At 34.3% G+C, this 20,224-nt stretch overlaps 3 protein-coding genes across 5 annotated transcripts; all 3 read left to right on the forward strand.

The window, feature by feature from the left end:
• The first annotated feature begins 2,825 nt into the window (after window positions 1-2,825).
• On the forward strand, window positions 2,826-6,263 carry LOC132744469 (carbohydrate sulfotransferase 11-like). The gene is made up of 3 exons (XM_060733193.1): window positions 2,826-2,994; window positions 3,726-3,874; window positions 4,561-6,263. The coding sequence occupies exons 1-3, from the start codon at window positions 2,895-2,897 to the stop codon at window positions 5,668-5,670; spliced, it is 1,359 nt and encodes a 452-aa protein (XP_060589176.1). The 5' UTR covers window positions 2,826-2,894; the 3' UTR covers window positions 5,671-6,263.
• Window positions 6,264-6,462: 199 nt separating this feature from the next.
• Window positions 6,463-9,646, forward strand: LOC132744479 (otolin-1-like). The gene is made up of 3 exons (XM_060733204.1): window positions 6,463-6,783; window positions 8,058-8,221; window positions 9,330-9,646. Exons 1-3 carry the CDS (start codon window positions 6,591-6,593, stop codon window positions 9,588-9,590), a joined length of 618 nt encoding a protein of 205 aa, XP_060589187.1. The 5' UTR covers window positions 6,463-6,590; the 3' UTR covers window positions 9,591-9,646.
• A 1,026-nt stretch (window positions 9,647-10,672) lies between these two features.
• Window positions 10,673-18,516, forward strand: LOC132744487 (complement C1q tumor necrosis factor-related protein 3-like). Of its 3 annotated transcripts, none has more exons than XM_060733223.1 (3): window positions 10,673-10,894; window positions 16,468-16,631; window positions 18,234-18,516. In XM_060733223.1, the coding sequence occupies exons 1-3, from the start codon at window positions 10,702-10,704 to the stop codon at window positions 18,492-18,494; spliced, it is 618 nt and encodes a 205-aa protein (XP_060589206.1). In that variant the 5' UTR covers window positions 10,673-10,701; the 3' UTR covers window positions 18,495-18,516. The 3 variants fall into 3 exon arrangements, with proteins under 3 accessions (XP_060589206.1, XP_060589198.1, XP_060589214.1); XM_060733215.1 differs by lacking the exons at window positions 16,468-16,631; window positions 18,234-18,516 and adding exons at window positions 12,121-12,284; window positions 12,914-13,278; XM_060733231.1 differs by lacking the exon at window positions 10,673-10,894 and adding an exon at window positions 15,117-15,307.
• Window positions 18,517-20,224: the final 1,708 nt, after the last annotated feature.

Genomic DNA, 20,224 nt, shown 5'->3' on the forward strand with positions numbered 1-20,224 from the left:
ACTATTTCTTTGTTTGATCAAATTTAATGGACATGACCAACATTTATTGAGACCTTGTCGAAGATCAAAATAATTCTAAAATTTAAGTAGACATTATATTTGAAACAAACATTTTTAATCAACAGTATTGTAAATTCTCGATCAGAACTGAGATTTATAAATAACGAACACATAATTATGTACATGTATTATCAGTCAAACAAAACTATTACCAAACCGTAGATTCAGTTAAATTAGATATGAAATGGAATTTAACACGAACGCCTGTTGCATTTTTCCATAACTTCGGATGATTCTAAATTCAACACTTTCCATTGTCATGCCCAGATGCTGAATTCTGCTTAAACCGGTGCTAGGGGTTGTGGACGGTAGGTTGCATTTACCACTGCTGTCCATGAACAGGCTCAATCGAGGCTGCAACATATTCAATTAACCGTTTCGTGCATGCTTTAAGTTATTCGGTTTTAAAACTTTTGAAAATGCCAGTCGGATACAATAATAGCAATAATGCAGTAACCTTGTTTTTGCTTAGACTGTGATCAGAAACTGGCTCGATTTTGGCCAGAAATTAGTAAAGAAAGGGTCAATAAACTGGTCGGATTATGACAAGAAAAACATAAAAGGATGTTTAAGGGTATCTGTGTACATAAAAGGTCCTGTAATAATTAATGCAGAACCTGTTGGGGGGGAATATCTACAAATCATGGTGCAGCCAAAGAAATCCAAGATGGCCGCCAAAAATATGAAAATTACCGTTTTCTCTCAATAATTTTTTTTGGCAGTTAAAGCTGTTGCATAATTATATTCTTTTTTGCATTCTTTTATCAAATTAATGACACAATTGCAATCTATTTTCAATGTTAAATACTTAGTCAAAAGCAGAAAACCTGTCGGAATATGTGAAAAATTGCTATTGATAAAATATGTCATGTATATTCTTTCCTTTTTTCTTGCAATTGTGTAATGAATTGTTTTCGTTGAAACTCATTCATATCAAAACATTCATGTCACCAGATGTTACAATCGACATCTTGTGCCATACAATTTAACCGTATTGAAAAAATATCGCTTTAGTCATACCCAAGAATGACATGTAGATGCCACCGTCATTGTATTCCTTTTAACGCAGACTACGTATTAAATCTATAAAGTGCTTTTTAAAAAGTGTTTTACAGATGCCTGTTCTTAATTCCTTTCATTTCAAAACGCAAGTCAAGTTTAATCTGCAACATCATTTATCAAGATTTATTAAAAGTTTGCTAAATTAACATTGTCGTACATATCACAATGTTATAATACATTACATGCACATCTTATCGAGATTATTTTAAATCCAATTTTTTTTGCCATTGCACTTAAACTGCATTCGTTTGAATCTTATCTAAAGCCAAGATTTCACAAGGCCAAGTACACAAGTTTCTTGTTCCTTTATTTACTGCCGTGAGTTTGTTTGTTTTGGGTTTTACGTCACACCGACACAGTACATGTCATTTGGCGACGTTCCAGCTTTACTGGTGAAGGAAGACCTCAGGTGCCCTTCCGTGCATTATTTCAGGCACGATAGGGCACCTGAGTAGAACCACCGACGTTCTGTAAACTAGCTGGATAGCTTCCTCATATGAAAGAATCCAAAGTCCCTGTCGGAGTTTGTTTGTTTGTTTTGGGTTTTACGTCACACCGACACAGTATATGTCATTTGGCGACGTTCCAGCTTTACTGGTGGAGGAAGACCTCAGGTGCCTTTCCGTGCATTATTTCAGGCACGACAGGGCACCTAAGTAGAACCAAAGACGTTCCGTAAGCTAGCTGGATAGCTTCCTCACATGAAGGAATCCAAAGTCCCTGTCGGGATTCGAACCCACAGCGGTGAGGGGCAAGTGGTTTGAAGGTAACGACCTTAACCATTCGGCCACGGACGCCCCTACTGCCGTGAGTGCACAAGTACAACTTATTTCATGGATATGTCTTATTGTTTTACTACATTAAAGTTTCAAAATATTCAAGCGTTCTGAAATGGGTACAGTATGTTAAATAATTAAAATATCGCAACAATACACTTTGCCGTCTTTTAAGGTTGAGTAAACTTATACAATGGTTACTAGAGTTTGGTGGTGTTTGTAGTGTTTACTCCATGAAGTCACATTGAATTTACCACCAAATCGTTCATTGGCAGGGTGTCAAGAAGTCTACGAGTACGTGTTGCCTTCACTTTCGCAAGGAACTGAATACTAGCTAGTGAAGAGGTACAGTGGGAATGGCCATAGAAAGGATTTCATGATAAATCACAACGCAAGTGACCTGCTTCGTCCGGGAATCGAACTCGGGTCGTCCGATCCTTTATCCAACGCTCTACTTATTGAGCCATTAGAGTTTAGACGCCATGTATTCCTTTTACACCGAATCAAAACTCTTCATTATACTTACAGGCAATACAAAGGCCATTGCTAACAAGCAAATGAAAAGACTGTGAGTTACAGGCAATGTGAACAATACGACCATTGTTTACAGGCAGTACAAACCATTGTTTACACACAATGGAAAAGACCACTGGTTACAGACAATAAAACGGCCATTGCTTGCAAGGAATACAAAGACAAATTCTTACAGGGAATAAAAAGGTCATTGCTTACATTCAAGACCTATCGTACATAAACAATGAAAAGCAAATAGCATTTGCAGTTATTTTGACCACTATAATTCACAACAAATCCGTATTCTTCAGTCTACAACTTACATTAATCTATTTAGTAAACAAATGCTCCTATTATATTCTCAACGGAAAACCAATTGTTTTTACGACAGCCTAAAAATATAAAAAATGCATCAATTAACATGTGCAGCATACTTAGGAAACATCTTCCAGGCATTTTAAATCTTCTGCTCAAACAGTCAATATGCGCCACCGGATGAATAAATACACATGTGCTTTAGCAATTTTCATTGGATGCCTCTTTTCAATGTTCACATTACGTGAACTCCGTGCAAGATTAGCAGGTAGTTTTTAATACATTTACACCATGGAATTGAACGCAGCGTTTATGTAGATTTGTGATAATTTTGTTTTAGATTATGATACTGTTTGTATTCGTCTTGCCGCTAGGCTTAAATAAGGTGAGCACCTCATTTATAATCAAGAAGTCACTGGTTCGATTCTTGGGCGAGCCGAGATTAGTCCGTCACAACTGGTCTCAGAAATTTAGTCTAATGGTCATTTGTCCATTTCCGCTGACTCAGAAATGATGCGCGGGGATTTTAAGTCGGTCATTCATGGAGAAACTAGCGATAACTGGTCAGTTATTCAGAAAAGTCTGGTAGTTGAACTGACCGCTAAAACATGACCAAACGTGTGTAAAAATCGGGGTAAAAACAAACATACAAACAAACATACTCTTCTTTATATTTGTGGAAATGATGTAAAGTGTACACTCAATAAAAATGAACTTAATATCCACAAACATGTTTATTTTTCATTTAGCATGTTAAAATAAGCAGATAATGTGCCAGGATAGAATGTATTGTCATGTACAAAGGATCACTTGATTTGTTTATGCTTTTTTCACATTTATTTAACTACTGCATGTACTCTATTTATCTTCTGTTCGATTTTATTTGAAAACACATTAGAAAACTTACAACTTGAACCTTTAAATCAATACAGCAATTTGTCATACAGTGATTTTATAATGTATCGTGGCAGTTAAGCTATTTTTATTTTGTTATTCAAGGACAAACTACGTTCAGCGAATTAGAAGAAAAAGACAATACAATCACTGCGCATGAGCTTCCGGAAGTAAAACATGTACCAGCAGACGACACCTGTGACCTTAATACAACAAAACATATTCCAGAAAGTGACTCTGGGGACTCGAAAACGGTACACTTTCCTGAAAATATCAAAATAAGATATACGTTGTATAAATAACTCTATGAAAATATACGAGGGTTGTTCAAAAAGTAAAAGGCCTGCAACTCTACTCTTCACTTTTCTAAATTTACAACAACAATTTTACAAGAGACAAATACACCGTAAAATAACTGAATAACTTTTTGTACATAATTTGTATGTTTGTGAATGGCTATAATCTGAGATTTTCTCTATGTCATTAGTCTATAATGGAAGGTCTGTAATACAATGAATAATTACGTTGATAGTATAAATTTAGTATTAGGCATACAAACAAACTAAAAGAACTATAAATGGGAATTGTTGGCAAGTGTGAGATACATAAGCCGATATTATACATTATACATTGTATTTATACAGCAGATGATAATGTATTCTAGATCACAATATTGAAAATTCACTGATAACTTTTATCAACATGTTATTTCAATCAGCTATTTATAAGAAAATCCAAACGATGTATTTATATTGTATTTATCAATATTTAAAATCTTAATGGAAAATGTGCCCATTGTAGACGTAGACCTATTCACCTATACGATATGAAACACGTTTAATTGTTTAACTTGACATCAAATTGAGGTATGAAAGAAGATATTAAAAGAATACTTCTACAGGTTTCTCTCATTCAATAAATTATTTTGATTTTTTTCCAGATTTTAAATCGGTTTAAAGCTCGGTTTAATGTTTTGGATACAATATGCAGTGCTTCCAAAGAACGCTCGGCATACACTGATTGCGATGAAGAAAACGTGAAGCGGAATCTAAAATATTCAAAACACCGAAAGTTGGTTTATTGCGCAATAGAGAAAACGGGAAGTACGTTTTGGAAGCGTATTTTGTACATAATTGGCGGGAAAAGCAACGTTTCAAATCCTACGCACATCGAAACAGTACGGGCTGAATACAGCGAAGAAAGATTTTGTGATATGACAGATAAAACCTGGGGAGAAATAAGAGATATATTCATGAAATCCACAAACATAATGTTCGTAAGACACCCTTACGCTCGTCTATTCTCTGCGTGGCTAGATAAATTTTATTCCCCAAACATTATATACTGGAATTCCACAGGGAAAGCCATTGCGCAGTCACAAAGAGGGGAGAAAGAGCAAAAATGTGCAAACGATATAACATTTACCGAGTTCGTGAATTATACTGTAGACAATATTTTATACGGAAATACTTGTATCGATCGTCACTTTTCACCCAATTTTGTACACTGCAATCCATGTGAATTGTCCTACGATTATATAGGAAAATACGAAACCATGAAACAAGACACGCTCTTCATACTGCAAGCGTTAAATCTAACTGGTACGGTGACATTTTCTCAATTCGACGAAGACGCCGCTTCCGACGCCATAAAAGACGCTGCAGATTGGGTTTATTACCAGAGGGATAACATCCAAGGTTGTGGAATAACGTTCAACTGTGCGTTATTCAGAGTATGGAAACGTCTTCAAAGTCGCGGGATAATAAGCATTTCAATTGGGTTTCCCTTCAGAAATAAAGAAAACGCAACGTCACGTGAGGACTTCGAAAAAGCTTTGAGAGAGGCGCATATAGGAAGTGACGCGGAGGAACTGAAACGTAATAAACACAAAGCGATGACACAGGCACTGATGTCACTTCCGGAGAATATCAAAGAAAAAGTACTAAAAGCTTATGAAAGAGATTTTGATATGTTCGAATATGATAGATATGTAGATATGACGTTGCAATCAAATGAAACATTTTTCACTGATTGTCCTACAGATCTATAAAATTGTTGTTTTTTTATTTCTCTGTTTTTCGTTCTATAACAATATGTTGATGCAAGAACAAGTTTTTTTTTAACAGCTGACTGTTTTTATACAGAAAAATGAAGACGGCGGCTTGGCAATTAACACGATTTCACCATTTGTACCAGTTACCACGTAACATAAGAATACCACATTATAACAAAAATGGACGACAAAATTTTTAAAAAAGTGTTGACTACGGGGCACGATATGCGCTACTTATTTTTTCGTGTTTGGATAACAATATTAGGAATATTTCTCTTAAAAGAAGAAACATTAAGTTTATTTTTTTCAAACCTTTTACTTCTTTTGTACATATTATGATAATATTATTTTTTTTAAAAATTTGTACAAAAAGAACAATAAATATGTTTAAATCAAATCTATTTTAGTCACTAACAAATTCTAATTCGAGTACTCGGTTGAATGTCAATCCGTAGCATGTTGTAGAATTGCTTATATACTTGTTTAGAGATTATCGTGCCTTATATGTGTGTAAAGTTAATACATCTATTTTCAGTTCGCTTATTTGTCCATTCATCGCATTTTATACTATGAAAGAGCATTAAATAATACGAGCAGTTCGTTTTTTTTTTATTAAGCAAACATATTAGCCAAGTTTACATCAACATTATATGTGTGGTTTCCACTAAGTAAAACCAACCCTTACCCACACCTCACCTTTCCGATCACCTACCAATATGCCAACCTGTTGTTCTGACCATTTACCAAAGCTATATTATCTGTCCAGTTATTCACATAAATTATGGTATGTAATGTTTTTATACAAACTATCACTGGCATATATATTCCTTATCAGTTTTTCATGAATGAAATGTGTGCCCACATATGTGTATGAACTTTATCATTCCGCTTAGTGGTTTCATCTAAAATCTAACACAATGTCAATGGTTAATACAATTTTCTCTTTGGTTTTGTTACTTATTGTCAATGTGAGTATTTTTTCCTTGGCTAAAGAATGTTACTGTAACGACATCGACGAGTTAAAACAGCATATGGAACGTAAAATCGAAGAAGTTAAACACACATGTAACAAGCGCTACGAAGAACTCGAACAGAAGGTTCATAAACAAAGTAAGTAACAGTGTGCATGTACATGTGTAACAATATTAAGAAAAAGAAAATGTTCGATATTCATTTTCATTTACACAATTGTGATGTCTTGGAGTATTACAGTGAAAGAAATGTACTCTTGTGGTAGACTAGCTATCTAGGGACGACCGTAGTGGAGTGGTTAAGGTTGTTGACTTTAGGTCACTTGCATTTTACCGCTTAATGTTCGAACCGCTCAAGCCTCTTTGCATCACTCCATGTTAGTAAACTGACCAGCTAGCTTACAGAAATGTCGCAGGTTCTACTCAGGTGCCTCTTTGTGCCTGAAATAATGCACGAAAAGGCATAAGAGTTCTTCCTTCAACAGTAAAACTGGAAAGTCACCATATGATTTGACCTGCGTCACGGCAAAACCAACATAATGGGTTTGCGACCAGCATGGATCCAGACCAGCCTGTCTGATCAGGTTCCATGCTGTTCGCTATCAGTTTCTCTACTTGTTATAGAGTATGTAAGCGAACAGCATGTATCCTGATCAGACTGCGCGGATGCGCAGGCTGGTCTGGACACATGCTGGTCGCAAACACATTTTGTTGGTTTTGTCATGGCGCGGCTCATTTATACTGTGTAGCTGCGACGTAAGATCTAATAAGATAATTATGAGAATCATATAAGGAAAAAGGCACATTCTAGTTGTCTCGACTTGGATTAGAATCTGGACAGTGCAAGGTTTTAATTTTCTGAGCGTTTTAAAGAGTAAATTATGCAGACATATGATTCTTAGTGATGACACACCACACAGATAATGTTCTTGGAAAGTTCTGTTCCCGAAACTTGCAGTTTGGTTTTCGTTTGTCGAGAATCGAAATATTTTGCTTAAGTACCAGTGTATGGGTTCAGTGTCCGATAAAATGACATCCGGCAAATACAGAGAAAGAGACGTCAACTTCAAGATGATCAGTCTTAAGTCAATGGCCGAGTGGTTAAGCTTAAGGTCGTTGACTTCAAACCACTTACCCCTCACCACTGTGGGTTCAAATCCCGAAAAGGACTTTGGATTTTTTTTCATGATTGTGAGGAAGCTACCCAGGAAGCTTATAGAATGTCGGGGGTTCTACTCAGGTGTCGCTTTGTGCCTGAAATAATACATGGAAGGGCATTTGAGCTCGTCCTTCATCAGTAAAGCTGGAAAGTCACCATATGACCAATACTGTGCTTGTGCGATGTAGAACCTTGCACAGTCAAACAAAAATCACTTTCAAGTTGTCCTAGTTGTTGTTTCTCAATCATTGCAGCTTCCAGACGTGCGCTTGTTGGTAGCATTGCATTCTCAGCACAACTGACGGTTAAACTGCTACACATACCCATTGGTACTACCATTAAGTTCAACAAGGTGCTCGTGAATGATGGACCAGGCTATGATAACATAACTGGCGTTTTTATCGCACCGGAAGCTGGGGTAAGACTACATATACATTTTATATAGTATATACATTATATATTCCAGGTATGTTTTTTTATTATTCTTAAAGCAACACGCCTCCAGATTCAATCATGCTTATTTTCATAAAAAAATGAAAATGTATTTAAGATTACAATATTGCAACCGGCAGTTTTGTAAACTTAACGTAAGTTACTAAAACATTGGTAAAAATATACAAAAAATAGCCATTATTGAGCTAGTAACGCAGTAGGAATATGGATATATGTACTAGAAGATCAGTCATTAATCGCATATAACATATCATTATTACTTTAATCTCGAAACATTTTACTTCTGTTGTAATCTTAGTACATTTTTCTCAAGTTTGATTTTTCAATAGTTTGTCTCATCTGGAGACATGCATCTTTATCATCAGGAAATATTTTTGATTTAAATACAGATTTCATACAAATGCCTTTAAATCAGATCTGTTTATATATGAGCCGTATCACGACAAAACCAACATAATGGGTTTGCGACCAGCATGGATCCAGACTAGCCTGCGCATCCGCGCAGTCTGATCAGGATCCATGCTTTTCGCTATCAGTTTCTTTACTTGTTATAGGGTCTGTAAGCGAACAGCATGGATCCTGATCAGACTGCGCGGATGTGCAGGCTGGTCTGGATCCATGCTGGTCGCAAAGCCATTATGTTGATTTTGTCATGACGCGGCTCAATTATATCCTTTTCAAACCAATGAAGAAAACAATGTTAAGGCTGAACCTTGATTATTTGACTGTCTAGTATCGTGACTTGTAAGTAAGTCTTGCGGGTAGGGCTCATTAAGGTGCATGTACATGTAACTGAAGCTTTGAGGCTCAGATTGGAAGACTTCCTTGATAGGGTCAATATTGAAGTTTTGTGGCAAAGGGATAAAAACAACCGATAAACCAAAAGCAACATGACCTCCGAAACTATTAAGGAGATCGGTAAATAAAATTATTTATAAGTCAATAACACATGGCCACAAAAAATGTTCAGCTTGACTATATTCAGGATTGATTTCAATTCCTGTGGTTTACCATTGGTGTCAAGGTAGTATAATTATGTTAACCTGACTCTTGAAAACATTATTCTTTTATAGGTGTACATGTTCTCATACTTCATTGGTAATGGTAACAAAGTTGGTCAAAATTGGGTGAGTTTAATGCACAATGGGCAGAAAATCAACAGCGCAGTTACGGACACTTTCCATACCAACGAGGACTTACAGGGAGGCAACATGGCTCTGATCCGGATGGCCGCCGGGGATCGTGCGTGGATTGAGTCCTTTCACGCCAGTAATGCATATTTAGACGGCCCCAATGGATTCACATCTTTTTCGGGCATATATTTATATGCTTGAACTGAATTTAAGATTATTCAAGTCAAATATAATGAAATAAACAGTGTAAAAAACAACGCCTATATTTTTTCTTTCTTGTGTTCTTTTAGCACATCATCAATTATCGATGTTGATACATTGCATATACACTTTTCAGAGTAGTTAAGATCGTCCGCGCAACCAATTTGTAAACTGGAGACGATCTTACAAATTGACCACATGCTGTTCTCATAGAGACAACAGCTGTTTCGTATATCCTACAACTATTCTAATTTATTTGTAATTAATATTTTGTTTCTATTAAGTTTATCATTAACCATTCTTAACGTTTTAAATAAACTTTTTCATCTTTCAATCTGAACAAAACTATTCACTACCTATATTGAGCGCATGGGTTGCAACAGGCCAAAAGACAAATTTAATAAGATAAACTGTACAGAAAAACAAACAAGTACAGATACGTTAATTTCAGTCAACTTTAAATGATTACAGATTTATAAATCTATATTACTATGTTATAAGTAGAATTGAATTTTCATTTTAAATTACTAACATCAGATGACATCTTGTTAAGGAAGGTTAAGAAGTAAAGATCGGGGCGATGGAAGCTGATTGGAAGAAATAAAACGAACGTATAATTCTAATTTACTGACGATATTTCTTTCATTATACCGTCATGACATAACTATCATAACGTCATGGCATAACTATTATAACATCATGGCATAACTATTCTAACATCATGACATAACTTTTATAACGTCATGGCCTTTCTATCAGCAAGTATACTTTTAGTTAAACAAGCATTGCCCGCTTTACGTACTGCAAAATATAGTAAGAACTGAATCTCGAAAGAATTCCCAAAAGGTTGCATGCTCGGTTTAACTGAGCCTCTGCATGAACGGCAGTTGTAATGGCAAACTACCATCCACGCTAACATGAAATGTACAAGGCACATTTCCTTTTTTAACGAACATATTTCCTATAAGACACAGTTATTTTTGATTATAAAATTGAACAAAGACATGAACACAAAGTGTGTCACATATGAAGAATTTGGCATATATATTCTTATCAGTCGTTTTACTTCATGTAATCGTGCACGTACTATTCCTTCTCTTAAAACAAAACTATGCCAGTGATTAATACAATTTTGTATTTCGCTCTTGTTATTCATGGGAGTACATGCATTTTGGCCTTTGCAAAAAATTGTACTTGCGATGACGTCAATGACTTTAAGCTTTTCATGGATAATCAAATTGAAGAAGTAAATAAAACATGTGAGAAGCAATACAAAGATCTTGAAAACAAGATTCAAAAACAAAGTAAGTAAATTAATTGCAGATTATTTTCAGTATATATGTTTGTGAGGTCGCTATCGAGGTACATGCTCATACATTGAACAATGTACGAAAGGGCAATGAAGGTCTTACTCTATCAGTGGATTTGTCAACATAATTTCTAGTACCATAATGGTATTAGTGCAATAGATACCTAACACATTGATTTTGTTCTTTTATCAACGATGTTGTTATTAAGATATCATAGTAAATATTTATTAAAATAGAGAAAATCAGAATCCTTTAAGAATGTCCAACAAGGCAAAATTAAAAATTTTGCAGGCTGAGATTGATTGAAGGTTATATGATGGTTGTGAAAATTAAATACGGTATGAATTTTCACCGAGGTAAACAAGTGATCCATAATCTCACTATAGACAAGCACTGTAAAAGTAAAATAAACTATAAACTATTTTGTACTTCACTAATACAATTTAGTATTTCAGAGAAGAACACGAGAAAGTACTTCTTGTTTTAACAATATTTGATATTTAAAAGGTATAAAACTGTACTAGGTTGTCTAAAAACAGAAAAACTTATTTGAGCATCTTGCTTGAAAAAAAACAACAACAACAAAAAAAAAACAACAAAAAACAAAGTACTTAAATAAAAAAGATGTTTCTTAAGTTCTAAATAAGTGAGTAGCGTATGAATGGAATTGTCGATGATGTTATTGGAGACCCATCCTGCGTCTTGTTACAGTTTCCAAAAAGATACTCATTGCCAATATACCGGTAGATAAACTATCGTTTTCATCCTAAGCTTCATTTGCTTTCTAGCAATAAGTTAAGTTAAAGAGATTTATGAATGGAAGTTAAAAATGCTTCTTTGTTTACAGTTTGCCTCCATAATGCCACATTATTGCACGTCTGCCATACGCTCATCAGTTGTTTAACATATAACATAATAGAACACATGTAAGATCTTTTTGAAGAAGTTAAAAATCAATGATTTCTGAGGCTTAATGTGCATTTAGATATAATTATGGAACCCAGTTTGAAAATTAACTATTTTGTGGGGGAATATCTTATCATTTTGTTTTAAAACATTTCACTTGCGTGTTTTAAAGATCGGAGTATAGATGTTAACTTCCAATTATAGCATTTTCAGATCCCTACTAAATTTCCCGCGTCATTCAATTATTACTCCTTTCTATTTCATCATCAAAAGGGAGAAATCGCTTCATCTGTTTAATTCGCAATCAATTTTAGTTACGAGACGGTCAGTTTCAAGTGGCATTGCATTTTCGGCACAGCTGACGGTTCAACAGACACACATTCATATTGGTACAGTAATAAAGTTCGACAAAATGACCTTAAACGACGCATCAGGATATAATAAACAAACAGGTGTTTTTACAGTACCGGAAGGAGGGGTATGTGTATAATTTACCAAGTATTTGAAATGTACAACATTTAATGATTTAATTACTGACTTTATAAAACTAATATACATTTTTAAATAAAGAGAATATCTAATGATTTTTAAAAAATCTGTATACGTAAATGATACAATATGTATACATGTATATCAATTGGCAATAGGTGTCTCTCCGGCACGAATGTGCACCTTTGTAACCTTCTGTAGTTTCCTACAGTGACCCAACTACATTGATTACACGCAGGTCGCTATTATGTTATATATTAATAATAATTTTAAATGTGTACAGTTTGGCCGGATTTTTGCTCCTTAATGCACTTGTTATTTGTAACCCCGCCTTAGACAAACAGTGGAGACTAGCATATTAAAATGTCCGCCCGAAAGACACAATGAGATAATAAAGTCCGGTTATTGCTTAGCTTCGGGCATTTTTGGTGCATAACTTATATCTGTTCATTAATCTATTTAGATATGTATGGAAAGAAGGATGGTAAAATATTTTAAATTTTAATTGCTGGACCTGGGAAAGAAATGACCGGTGCATAGATAACTTGTCGCTTGCCGTTTATTGACAGTGACAGTGAGCGTTTTGTGATTTGATTTGGTATTTTATTTGCAATGTAGGTTTATATGTTTTCCTACTTCATTGGTAATGGTAATAAAGTTGGCCAGACTTGGGCAGCTTTGATGCACAATGGTAAGAGGATCAATAGCGCCGTTACGGACACTTTCCACACTAACGAGGACTTACAGGGAGGCAACATGGTTGTAATCCGGATGAACATAGGGGATCGTGTGTGGGTGGAGACTTATCATCAGAATGACGCGTATTTAGATGGTCCGAACGGATTCACTTCTTTTTCTGGAATATTTTTATATGACTGATATGAATTTTGAATGACATGCAAAAAAAGATAAGTTCCCTATGAAAACCTTAAAGTTCAATGGAAGTATTTATTTTAATAAAAGAAAATAGTGTTTACAATGTTCATTGCTTTTTTCATGTCGTCCCTAAAAAATCTACACTTTGATATTAGTTACAAGTAGTCAAAACGTGTGTTTATTTTTCTTACGGGAATTTATTATGATTTACTGCAAATGCATTTAAATGTAGTCTTAACTGTTCAATTAATAGAAATGGGAAGGTTCGGAATCTTCGGGTATAAAAGCACTTGAATAAATGACAAAGGCGATTGTCAAATTCAACAGTTTGTATGAATATGCCCATGGACCGCAGTAGTAGAGCTATGTGTTTTAATACCCGCATAATATTTCAGCTTAAAATAGAGAAAAACAGAACCCCTGATGAACGTCCAAAACGGCAGGTTTGAAACAGCTACAGGCTCTGCTTGAGTAAGCCAGTTCATGGACGGTAGTGGTTATTTCAAGCTATCGCCTATGCCCCCAAGCACTGGTTTAAGCATAATTCACCATTTAAACATGAAATTGGTGAATTTTTAAATTTCGAAACATCCAAAGATGAATCCATACGGCGGTCACCATTGAACCTTCAATCTTACGCTGCCATGCTATTTAATGAGAAGCGGCATATGGTCACCAAGTAAAAGAATGCGTGTGCCCTGAACGAGCAACAATGTGCATAACTAAACAAAAATGGAATTTTAAAGGATGTAACAGAGGTTATTAAGCCTGTATATCACATATAAGACGTAATGACAAATAAATAATTTCATTTGCTGCCGCAGTAGATCGCTCCTGATCTTTTGATGTATTAAATTATTTAACAAAAACACTTTTTGGACAAAACCATACGGCACATGGTGCTTGTCTATTAGCCTGATTGCAAAACGCTTAACCTTTTCCCTCATATAGATGTGTTTTGACGGCTTTTTGGGATGTGCCCCTTCTGTTTGGGGGGTTTGAAGGGGGGCGGTAGTCCCCCTCATCGCCAAGAAAATTTTGGACATGTGACAGGCTAAAAAACAATGCAAAATAGTGATTTTTCGCAATTGTGAGACGTCCCCTGTCGCCATGGTAACAGGAAATTTACGATTGAGCATGCTGTTACAGAGGCTATGTATGGTCCAGTCAACATTTGTGCCGAGTTTCATCAGTATTTAAGCATTTTCATAGTTTCATAGTAGTTTGAACTTGTAACAGGAGGCTTTTCAATGAAAATGGCCATTTTTCACAATATGCTCATGGGGTAAAAGGTTAATAAATATCAGAGGAGTATACGACATGGCTTTATGCAAATTCTTTCAGAATACTAAATGTTTATTGATCCAAAACAAACGTCATGTCATTTTGTATATAACGTATTAATTGTTACATGGTGTTATTCTATTATCTAATCATTAAACCTTTATATAATTTCATTCTATCATAATTTTTGTACCAAATTATAAATAAATAAATCGTATATTATCATAATACTTGAACAACTATGATTACATTAGAACAGAAAATGTTTCCGTTTGACCTTTTTCCCTTTTACTGGTCAATAATGTCACGATTTTTCAAAAATCTGTCACATGGGATGAATATGAAAATGAATAAATATAAATGTAAATATATATCAATCTCCTAACCAGCTTATATAGCATTTGGTTATAAATACATTTGTGTATATTAAATGCTCAACCGGCAGTTTTTGTTAACCTTATGCCAAACTGATACATTTTCATTTTTCAGTAATTTTCCCTCCTGTATTCGCTGACGTTCTGTCATTGACTTATTGTCCAGCCAAATGTTATTGAAATGCTTAAAATATCTTTGTACTACCGGTCACAGGCATAGATTTCCTTATCAGTTCAAAGTTTATGTACAATTTTGAACTTTATCATTCCGTTTGTATTTTCGTAAGAAACAAGACGATGACAATGCTCAGTATTGTTTTATCTCTGGTATTAATATTTAATATTAATGGAATAACTCCATCTTTGGCGTCAGAAACATCTAACAGTGAGATTAATGAACTAAAGAGGTATGTGGAGGAATTGAAACAAACGTGTGACACACGTTACAAAGAACTCGAAGGAAAGTTTTATGCACACGGTGAGGACATATTTTTTTACAGAAAAAGTAAAAGTACTGAAATTACAATAAAACAACAAACACGTTAAGATAAAAAAGAATAAAATAGAACTCACAAACAACAACAAATTGAAGCAACCAAAGAGAAATAAATAAATAAATAAATAAAAAAATACACACACATCCCACCAAAGGATAACAACAAACCACACACTCAAGATCAAGAAGCATTCATGGTAATGTTTCCTTTGACTTCGAGAGAAAATGGTAGATGTTATACTTTGATCAAGATACCTAAATAAAGTGGTAATTTGCACTCGGCCAGTTATTTTATCCTGTCAGTTAAGGCATGTGTTGAAGTCGAGACTCTGTTTCTACCTGCAAGTAATGAAGCATATATGTTGATGTACCTAGGGTATTTCAAAATACCATTAAATATCATATGTTATGAAATGAAGAAAAATAATAGATAGAGAACATAAAACGGCAAATTAAAGAATTGTTGCAGACTCGATTTGATTGATGGTACTGCAAGCCACATCCACGCCCCTAGCACCGACTATAAGTATAATTTAACATCAAATATAAATTGGTTTGAACCACTCTTTGGAAAATTTACTACTTACTAACCGCCTTAATGTCACTGTATACGGAAACATCTTTGTAATGTTAAAAATTATAGCAATCTTGTATCAATACACGCCATTTAACCTTTTTTAGAACACAAACTTATATCCTATAATTGACTAATTGCAACGATTCTTAAAACAATTGTGGGCTGAACAAAATATGCATTTAAAGTGGCACTATCCCTATTCGAGTGTAAATGGTGGGCGTACAGGTCAAGGTCAAAATAATTTTGGATTTTGCCATAAATGTTTTCAATTTTATATTCTTTTTTATGTGTATAATCAATTACCCTCGTGACTCACAGAAAATTCTATAAATTATTGTCATTCGGAATGTAACATTGACGTTCCACTGATAAAAAGAATGGGGCAGTTTTTTTTGTATTTTAGGCATTTGTTATATTTTTTCCTTAACCTTTTTCGTTGATAATAAATCTTTTTAAATACATAACCATTTTTGTCTCAACTCAATGGCACGACAAGCCTGATATCAATTAAAAATAACATACAGATGCCATTTTAACCATGCTATATGTTCCACGTTCATTTTAGTTTCGAGACGTTCGATTTCCGGTGGCATCGCATTCTCGGCACAATTGTCTATCCATCTCTCAAACATACCTATAGGTACAACAATTAATTTCGACAAGGTGCATGTAAATGATGGCGCAGCATACAACAACAAAACTGGCGTTTTTATCGCACCGGAAACAGGGGTAAGTGGAGGACAAATAGGGCAAGAGTAGTGCATAAGATCCTTAATACAGAGGTCGTGGGTTCTCATCCCACCAATAATGAGATTCTCTTTCACTTTTATAATTATTGGTTTTGACAGTAAACTTGGAGCAGTCATTTTTGTGACGTTTAAACATTACCACGCCCCTAAAATGAAAAAAAAACTGTATGAGAAAACGAAAAAGAAAATCATGAACCTGTCTTATAAAATGCTTAATTAAACAGCATTTCATGTCCAAACGTCAAGTTTTGCAAACGATTGTTCCAGGGGTGTATAATTGCCTCAGTAACCTTATTACGAAATTGTAATATTAATTGTGATTAAAGAACGGCTTCATGATACAATATGTTACCTTGTAAAAAGATACCTTACATGATCCAAATCCTGTAGAAAAACGATGGATTCAAACGCGATATTGATAATTCTATCAATTATACATTAAATTCTATTGCGTTCGAATCCCTCAGGGACTTCAGATTCTTTCATGTGTGGAAGCTATCCAGCTAGCTTACGAAACTTCGGTGGGTTTACTCAGGTGCACTTGTTTGTCTGAAATAATTCACGGAAAGGCAGCCAGAAAAGGTTGATAGTCAACGTAGGCCATTATACTGTGTTGGCGCGACGTAACAAAAACCAAACAGACATACCTACAAACAAACAAACTAGATGTTCGTTTTCATTTCATTTCTCTATATTGTACAATGCATACAGTAATTTGAGTAATAAATGGTGTGTAAAGAAATACAATATAATTTGATATAAAACTGTGTATACAAAAAATCATACATTTGCAAAGCACTTTATGAATTTTTCCTATGGTATTATTTCTAAAAGGCAAAGTTGACCCTGCAGTCTGCACAAAGGTTTAATGATAAAGAGATAAGATAAGTAACATAACAGAAATGAGTAAGTGTCAAATACTTCTTAAAGCGAACAATGCTAAGTACTTTCGTCTTCATTGACCAATTTTCTGTTTGTAAACCCTGTATGGCCTCAAACCTAAGCATCTTTTTGGCATTGATAATTTCTGTTTAAACCAAAACTAATGAATGAGTTTTAAGAACCTCAAATCTTGGCACTGCGGCCTTCATTTTACATTTGTAAATGTACGGTTTTTTAATGAAAATAATATATTATTCTCTGAAACTGTGAAATAGGGACAGCCGGAAATGACAGATTGCTCTACAATGACAATATCCATTTGGAATTTTGTTTGTTAACCATACCTGTAAGTTCGTTATAAATACATTGACTATGTGATTCTGTCACATCCCAAAATAAATTCTTTATTGTTTCTAGGTAGGCATTACAAACAGAACAGTTGTCGCTGTCACTAACATTTATCTTTTTCAGTTATACATTAGTACCGTATTTACGATGCCTTATTCTGCATTGAAACCAAGAGAAGTTTTTGATCCTTAGTCACTTTAAAGGGTAGAGAGTAGATACTTATCCAGTTCTAGATGTTCGGTCTTGATACTCGAGAGATATCGAGTTAGTTCTGGCATTTATCTTATTATTCTTAATATGTATATATTGTTTTTATTATATTTAATGATTTAATTTCTAATATCTACTTCAGGTGTACATGTTCGCGTACTTCATAGGTCACGGTAGGACGGCTGGTCAGGCTTGGGTGACCTTGAAACACAACGGTCAGAAGATCAACAGTGCTGTCACAGATACGTTTCACTTAAACGAGGATTTACAAGGGGGTAACATGGCAATTTTAAAACTCGATGTCGGTGATCGAGTTTGGATCGAGTCTTTCCATTCCAATAACGCATATTTAGATGGTCCAAATGCATTCTCGTCATTCACTGGCCTCTACTTGTATGCGTAAAGAGAATAAAATGGAAAAAATGCTTTATTGTTACATATTTATTTATTTTTAGTCAGTATTTATTTTGTCTTTTTCTTACAGTACGACAGAAAGCAACACATGCAAGGGATAACCTTACAAAATATAGATTAAACTAAATCCTTAACAAACGCCCAAAATTGCAAAATTGATCACGTCCTATATAGCATGTACATTGTACAATATATAGTTAAAATAAATTCCTCGTCTTTGATATGGTAAAGTGTCTAATGGAGTTGTAACAGAAATGTTTCGGTGCAAAATATAATTTAGGGGCTCGTTAGTTTCAATACATTTTGTATAAAGAATGTATATCGCTGAAGCCGGTGCAATGGGCGTGAGAGATTTGCTCTCTCAGCTGTCTAATTAACTGATTGAATAAAACCGAGTCTGCGTGGTCCAACTTTTGTTTTGTTGTCGTTGTTTTTATCGTCACTGCCGTCAAATGATTTTCTTTGTCCATTTATCCAATATCTGAGGTCAACAGCCCTGAACCAGTAAAATATATGTTCAAAATTGAAATTAAGTTAGACTGTATATCAAGCGACAAACGCAAATCAACATCCATTAAACATGAACAAAGCATGACTTTCAACTATATATTTTTGAATTGAAGAAACACAACAACAAGAAAACAACAAACAATAAAAGAGAATAAAATGCCAGTTATGAGTTTTTTAAATGTGTTCTTAGGCATGAAGCTTTTTTATATTAAAATACTTCATCTTGCAAATATTTAAGGTCGCTTAATAAGGTAATAAATTATAGAGTGAAATCTCTCGGGAGGGGATCGCATTATACAGATGTTTTGACGGAAAAGTATACTTTTCATAGCTCTATGACTAGTTTACTAAAATTTGGGTTGAATCAGAACAGTCTTAATTTCATATGTGGCATAACTAAGATAAACACCTGGCGGTCATGATTATTTACTATCATTTGTTTTGTTGTCTAATAGCGGCATCAGTTTATCTTTCTTAGAGGCGTGAATAGATATCTACCTTTAAGTCTAAACTTGTTAAATGGTTTTACAAGTTTAGAAAGAGAAAAATGAAAATAGAAACGTCATGCAAAAGTTTGTTATAAGTCCCAAATAAGCGCAAAATGCTATTATTCTATATCTCTTAAACATAATTTTTCGATGCTCTGTTCCAATATCCAAAACATTATTTATTTAGCGAAACCGTATTTTAAAAAAAATAAATTATATTCATTCCAGTCTTTTTATTCATCCCGTGGAAGCCAAAATACCGCTTCATTCACATTTTGCTACTCTCTGCTTCTTATTTATTTTATAGCGCTTCTTTCTTCAATATATTGTTATCTATAACATGTTTTAAATAGATGATGAAAACAATATAATACACCGCATTTGTCCGCTTTAAATTGTTGAAAAGCTCTCCAAAGCTGGCAATATCATATTTTATATACTCGACATTTTAGAATAAATATTACTTGACTGGACATGCACTTATTTTGTATTCTAAAGTTATACCTGTAAATGAAGTTCACTGTTGCTGCTAAGGGTGCAGAATTTTATCAAAATAAATTCATATGAATGAATGAATGAATGAATGAATGAATGAATGAATTAGATTTTTACAATCATTATTCTCCCAGTGCAGATAATTTGAAATATAGATTTTCCCTTTCCCTTTATTCTTTATAAAAATAAAATAAATTTAATATCGTTATGGTTAGAATAAAAACAT

Source organism: Ruditapes philippinarum, unplaced genomic scaffold (assembly GCF_026571515.1).
Source record: "Ruditapes philippinarum isolate M1 unplaced genomic scaffold, ASM2657151v2 ctg6907_1_1_1_1, whole genome shotgun sequence".
Taxonomy (NCBI): domain Eukaryota; kingdom Metazoa; phylum Mollusca; class Bivalvia; order Venerida; family Veneridae; genus Ruditapes; species Ruditapes philippinarum.

What these genes read in the sequence shown, in the direction of transcription:
- LOC132744469 (XM_060733193.1), top strand. Translation starts at nt 2,895, where the DNA reads ATGCGCCACCGGATGAATAAATACACATGTGCTTTAGCAATTTTCATT. An exon ending in ACTCCGTGCAAGATTAGCAG is followed by an intron (nt 2,995 to 3,725) that starts GTAGTTTTTAAT and finishes TTGTTATTCAAG; the next exon opens with GACAAACTACGTTCAGCGAA. An exon ending in ACTCTGGGGACTCGAAAACG is followed by an intron (nt 3,875 to 4,560) that starts GTACACTTTCCT and finishes ATTTTTTTCCAG; the next exon opens with ATTTTAAATCGGTTTAAAGC.
- LOC132744479 (XM_060733204.1), top strand. Translation starts at nt 6,591, where the DNA reads ATGTCAATGGTTAATACAATTTTCTCTTTGGTTTTGTTACTTATTGTC. An exon ending in ACAGAAGGTTCATAAACAAA is followed by an intron (nt 6,784 to 8,057) that starts GTAAGTAACAGT and finishes CAATCATTGCAG; the next exon opens with CTTCCAGACGTGCGCTTGTT. An exon ending in TTATCGCACCGGAAGCTGGG is followed by an intron (nt 8,222 to 9,329) that starts GTAAGACTACAT and finishes ATTCTTTTATAG; the next exon opens with GTGTACATGTTCTCATACTT.
- LOC132744487 (XM_060733223.1), top strand. Translation starts at nt 10,702, where the DNA reads ATGCCAGTGATTAATACAATTTTGTATTTCGCTCTTGTTATTCATGGG. An exon ending in AAACAAGATTCAAAAACAAA is followed by an intron (nt 10,895 to 16,467) that starts GTAAGTAAATTA and finishes CGTTCATTTTAG; the next exon opens with TTTCGAGACGTTCGATTTCC. An exon ending in TTATCGCACCGGAAACAGGG is followed by an intron (nt 16,632 to 18,233) that starts GTAAGTGGAGGA and finishes TATCTACTTCAG; the next exon opens with GTGTACATGTTCGCGTACTT.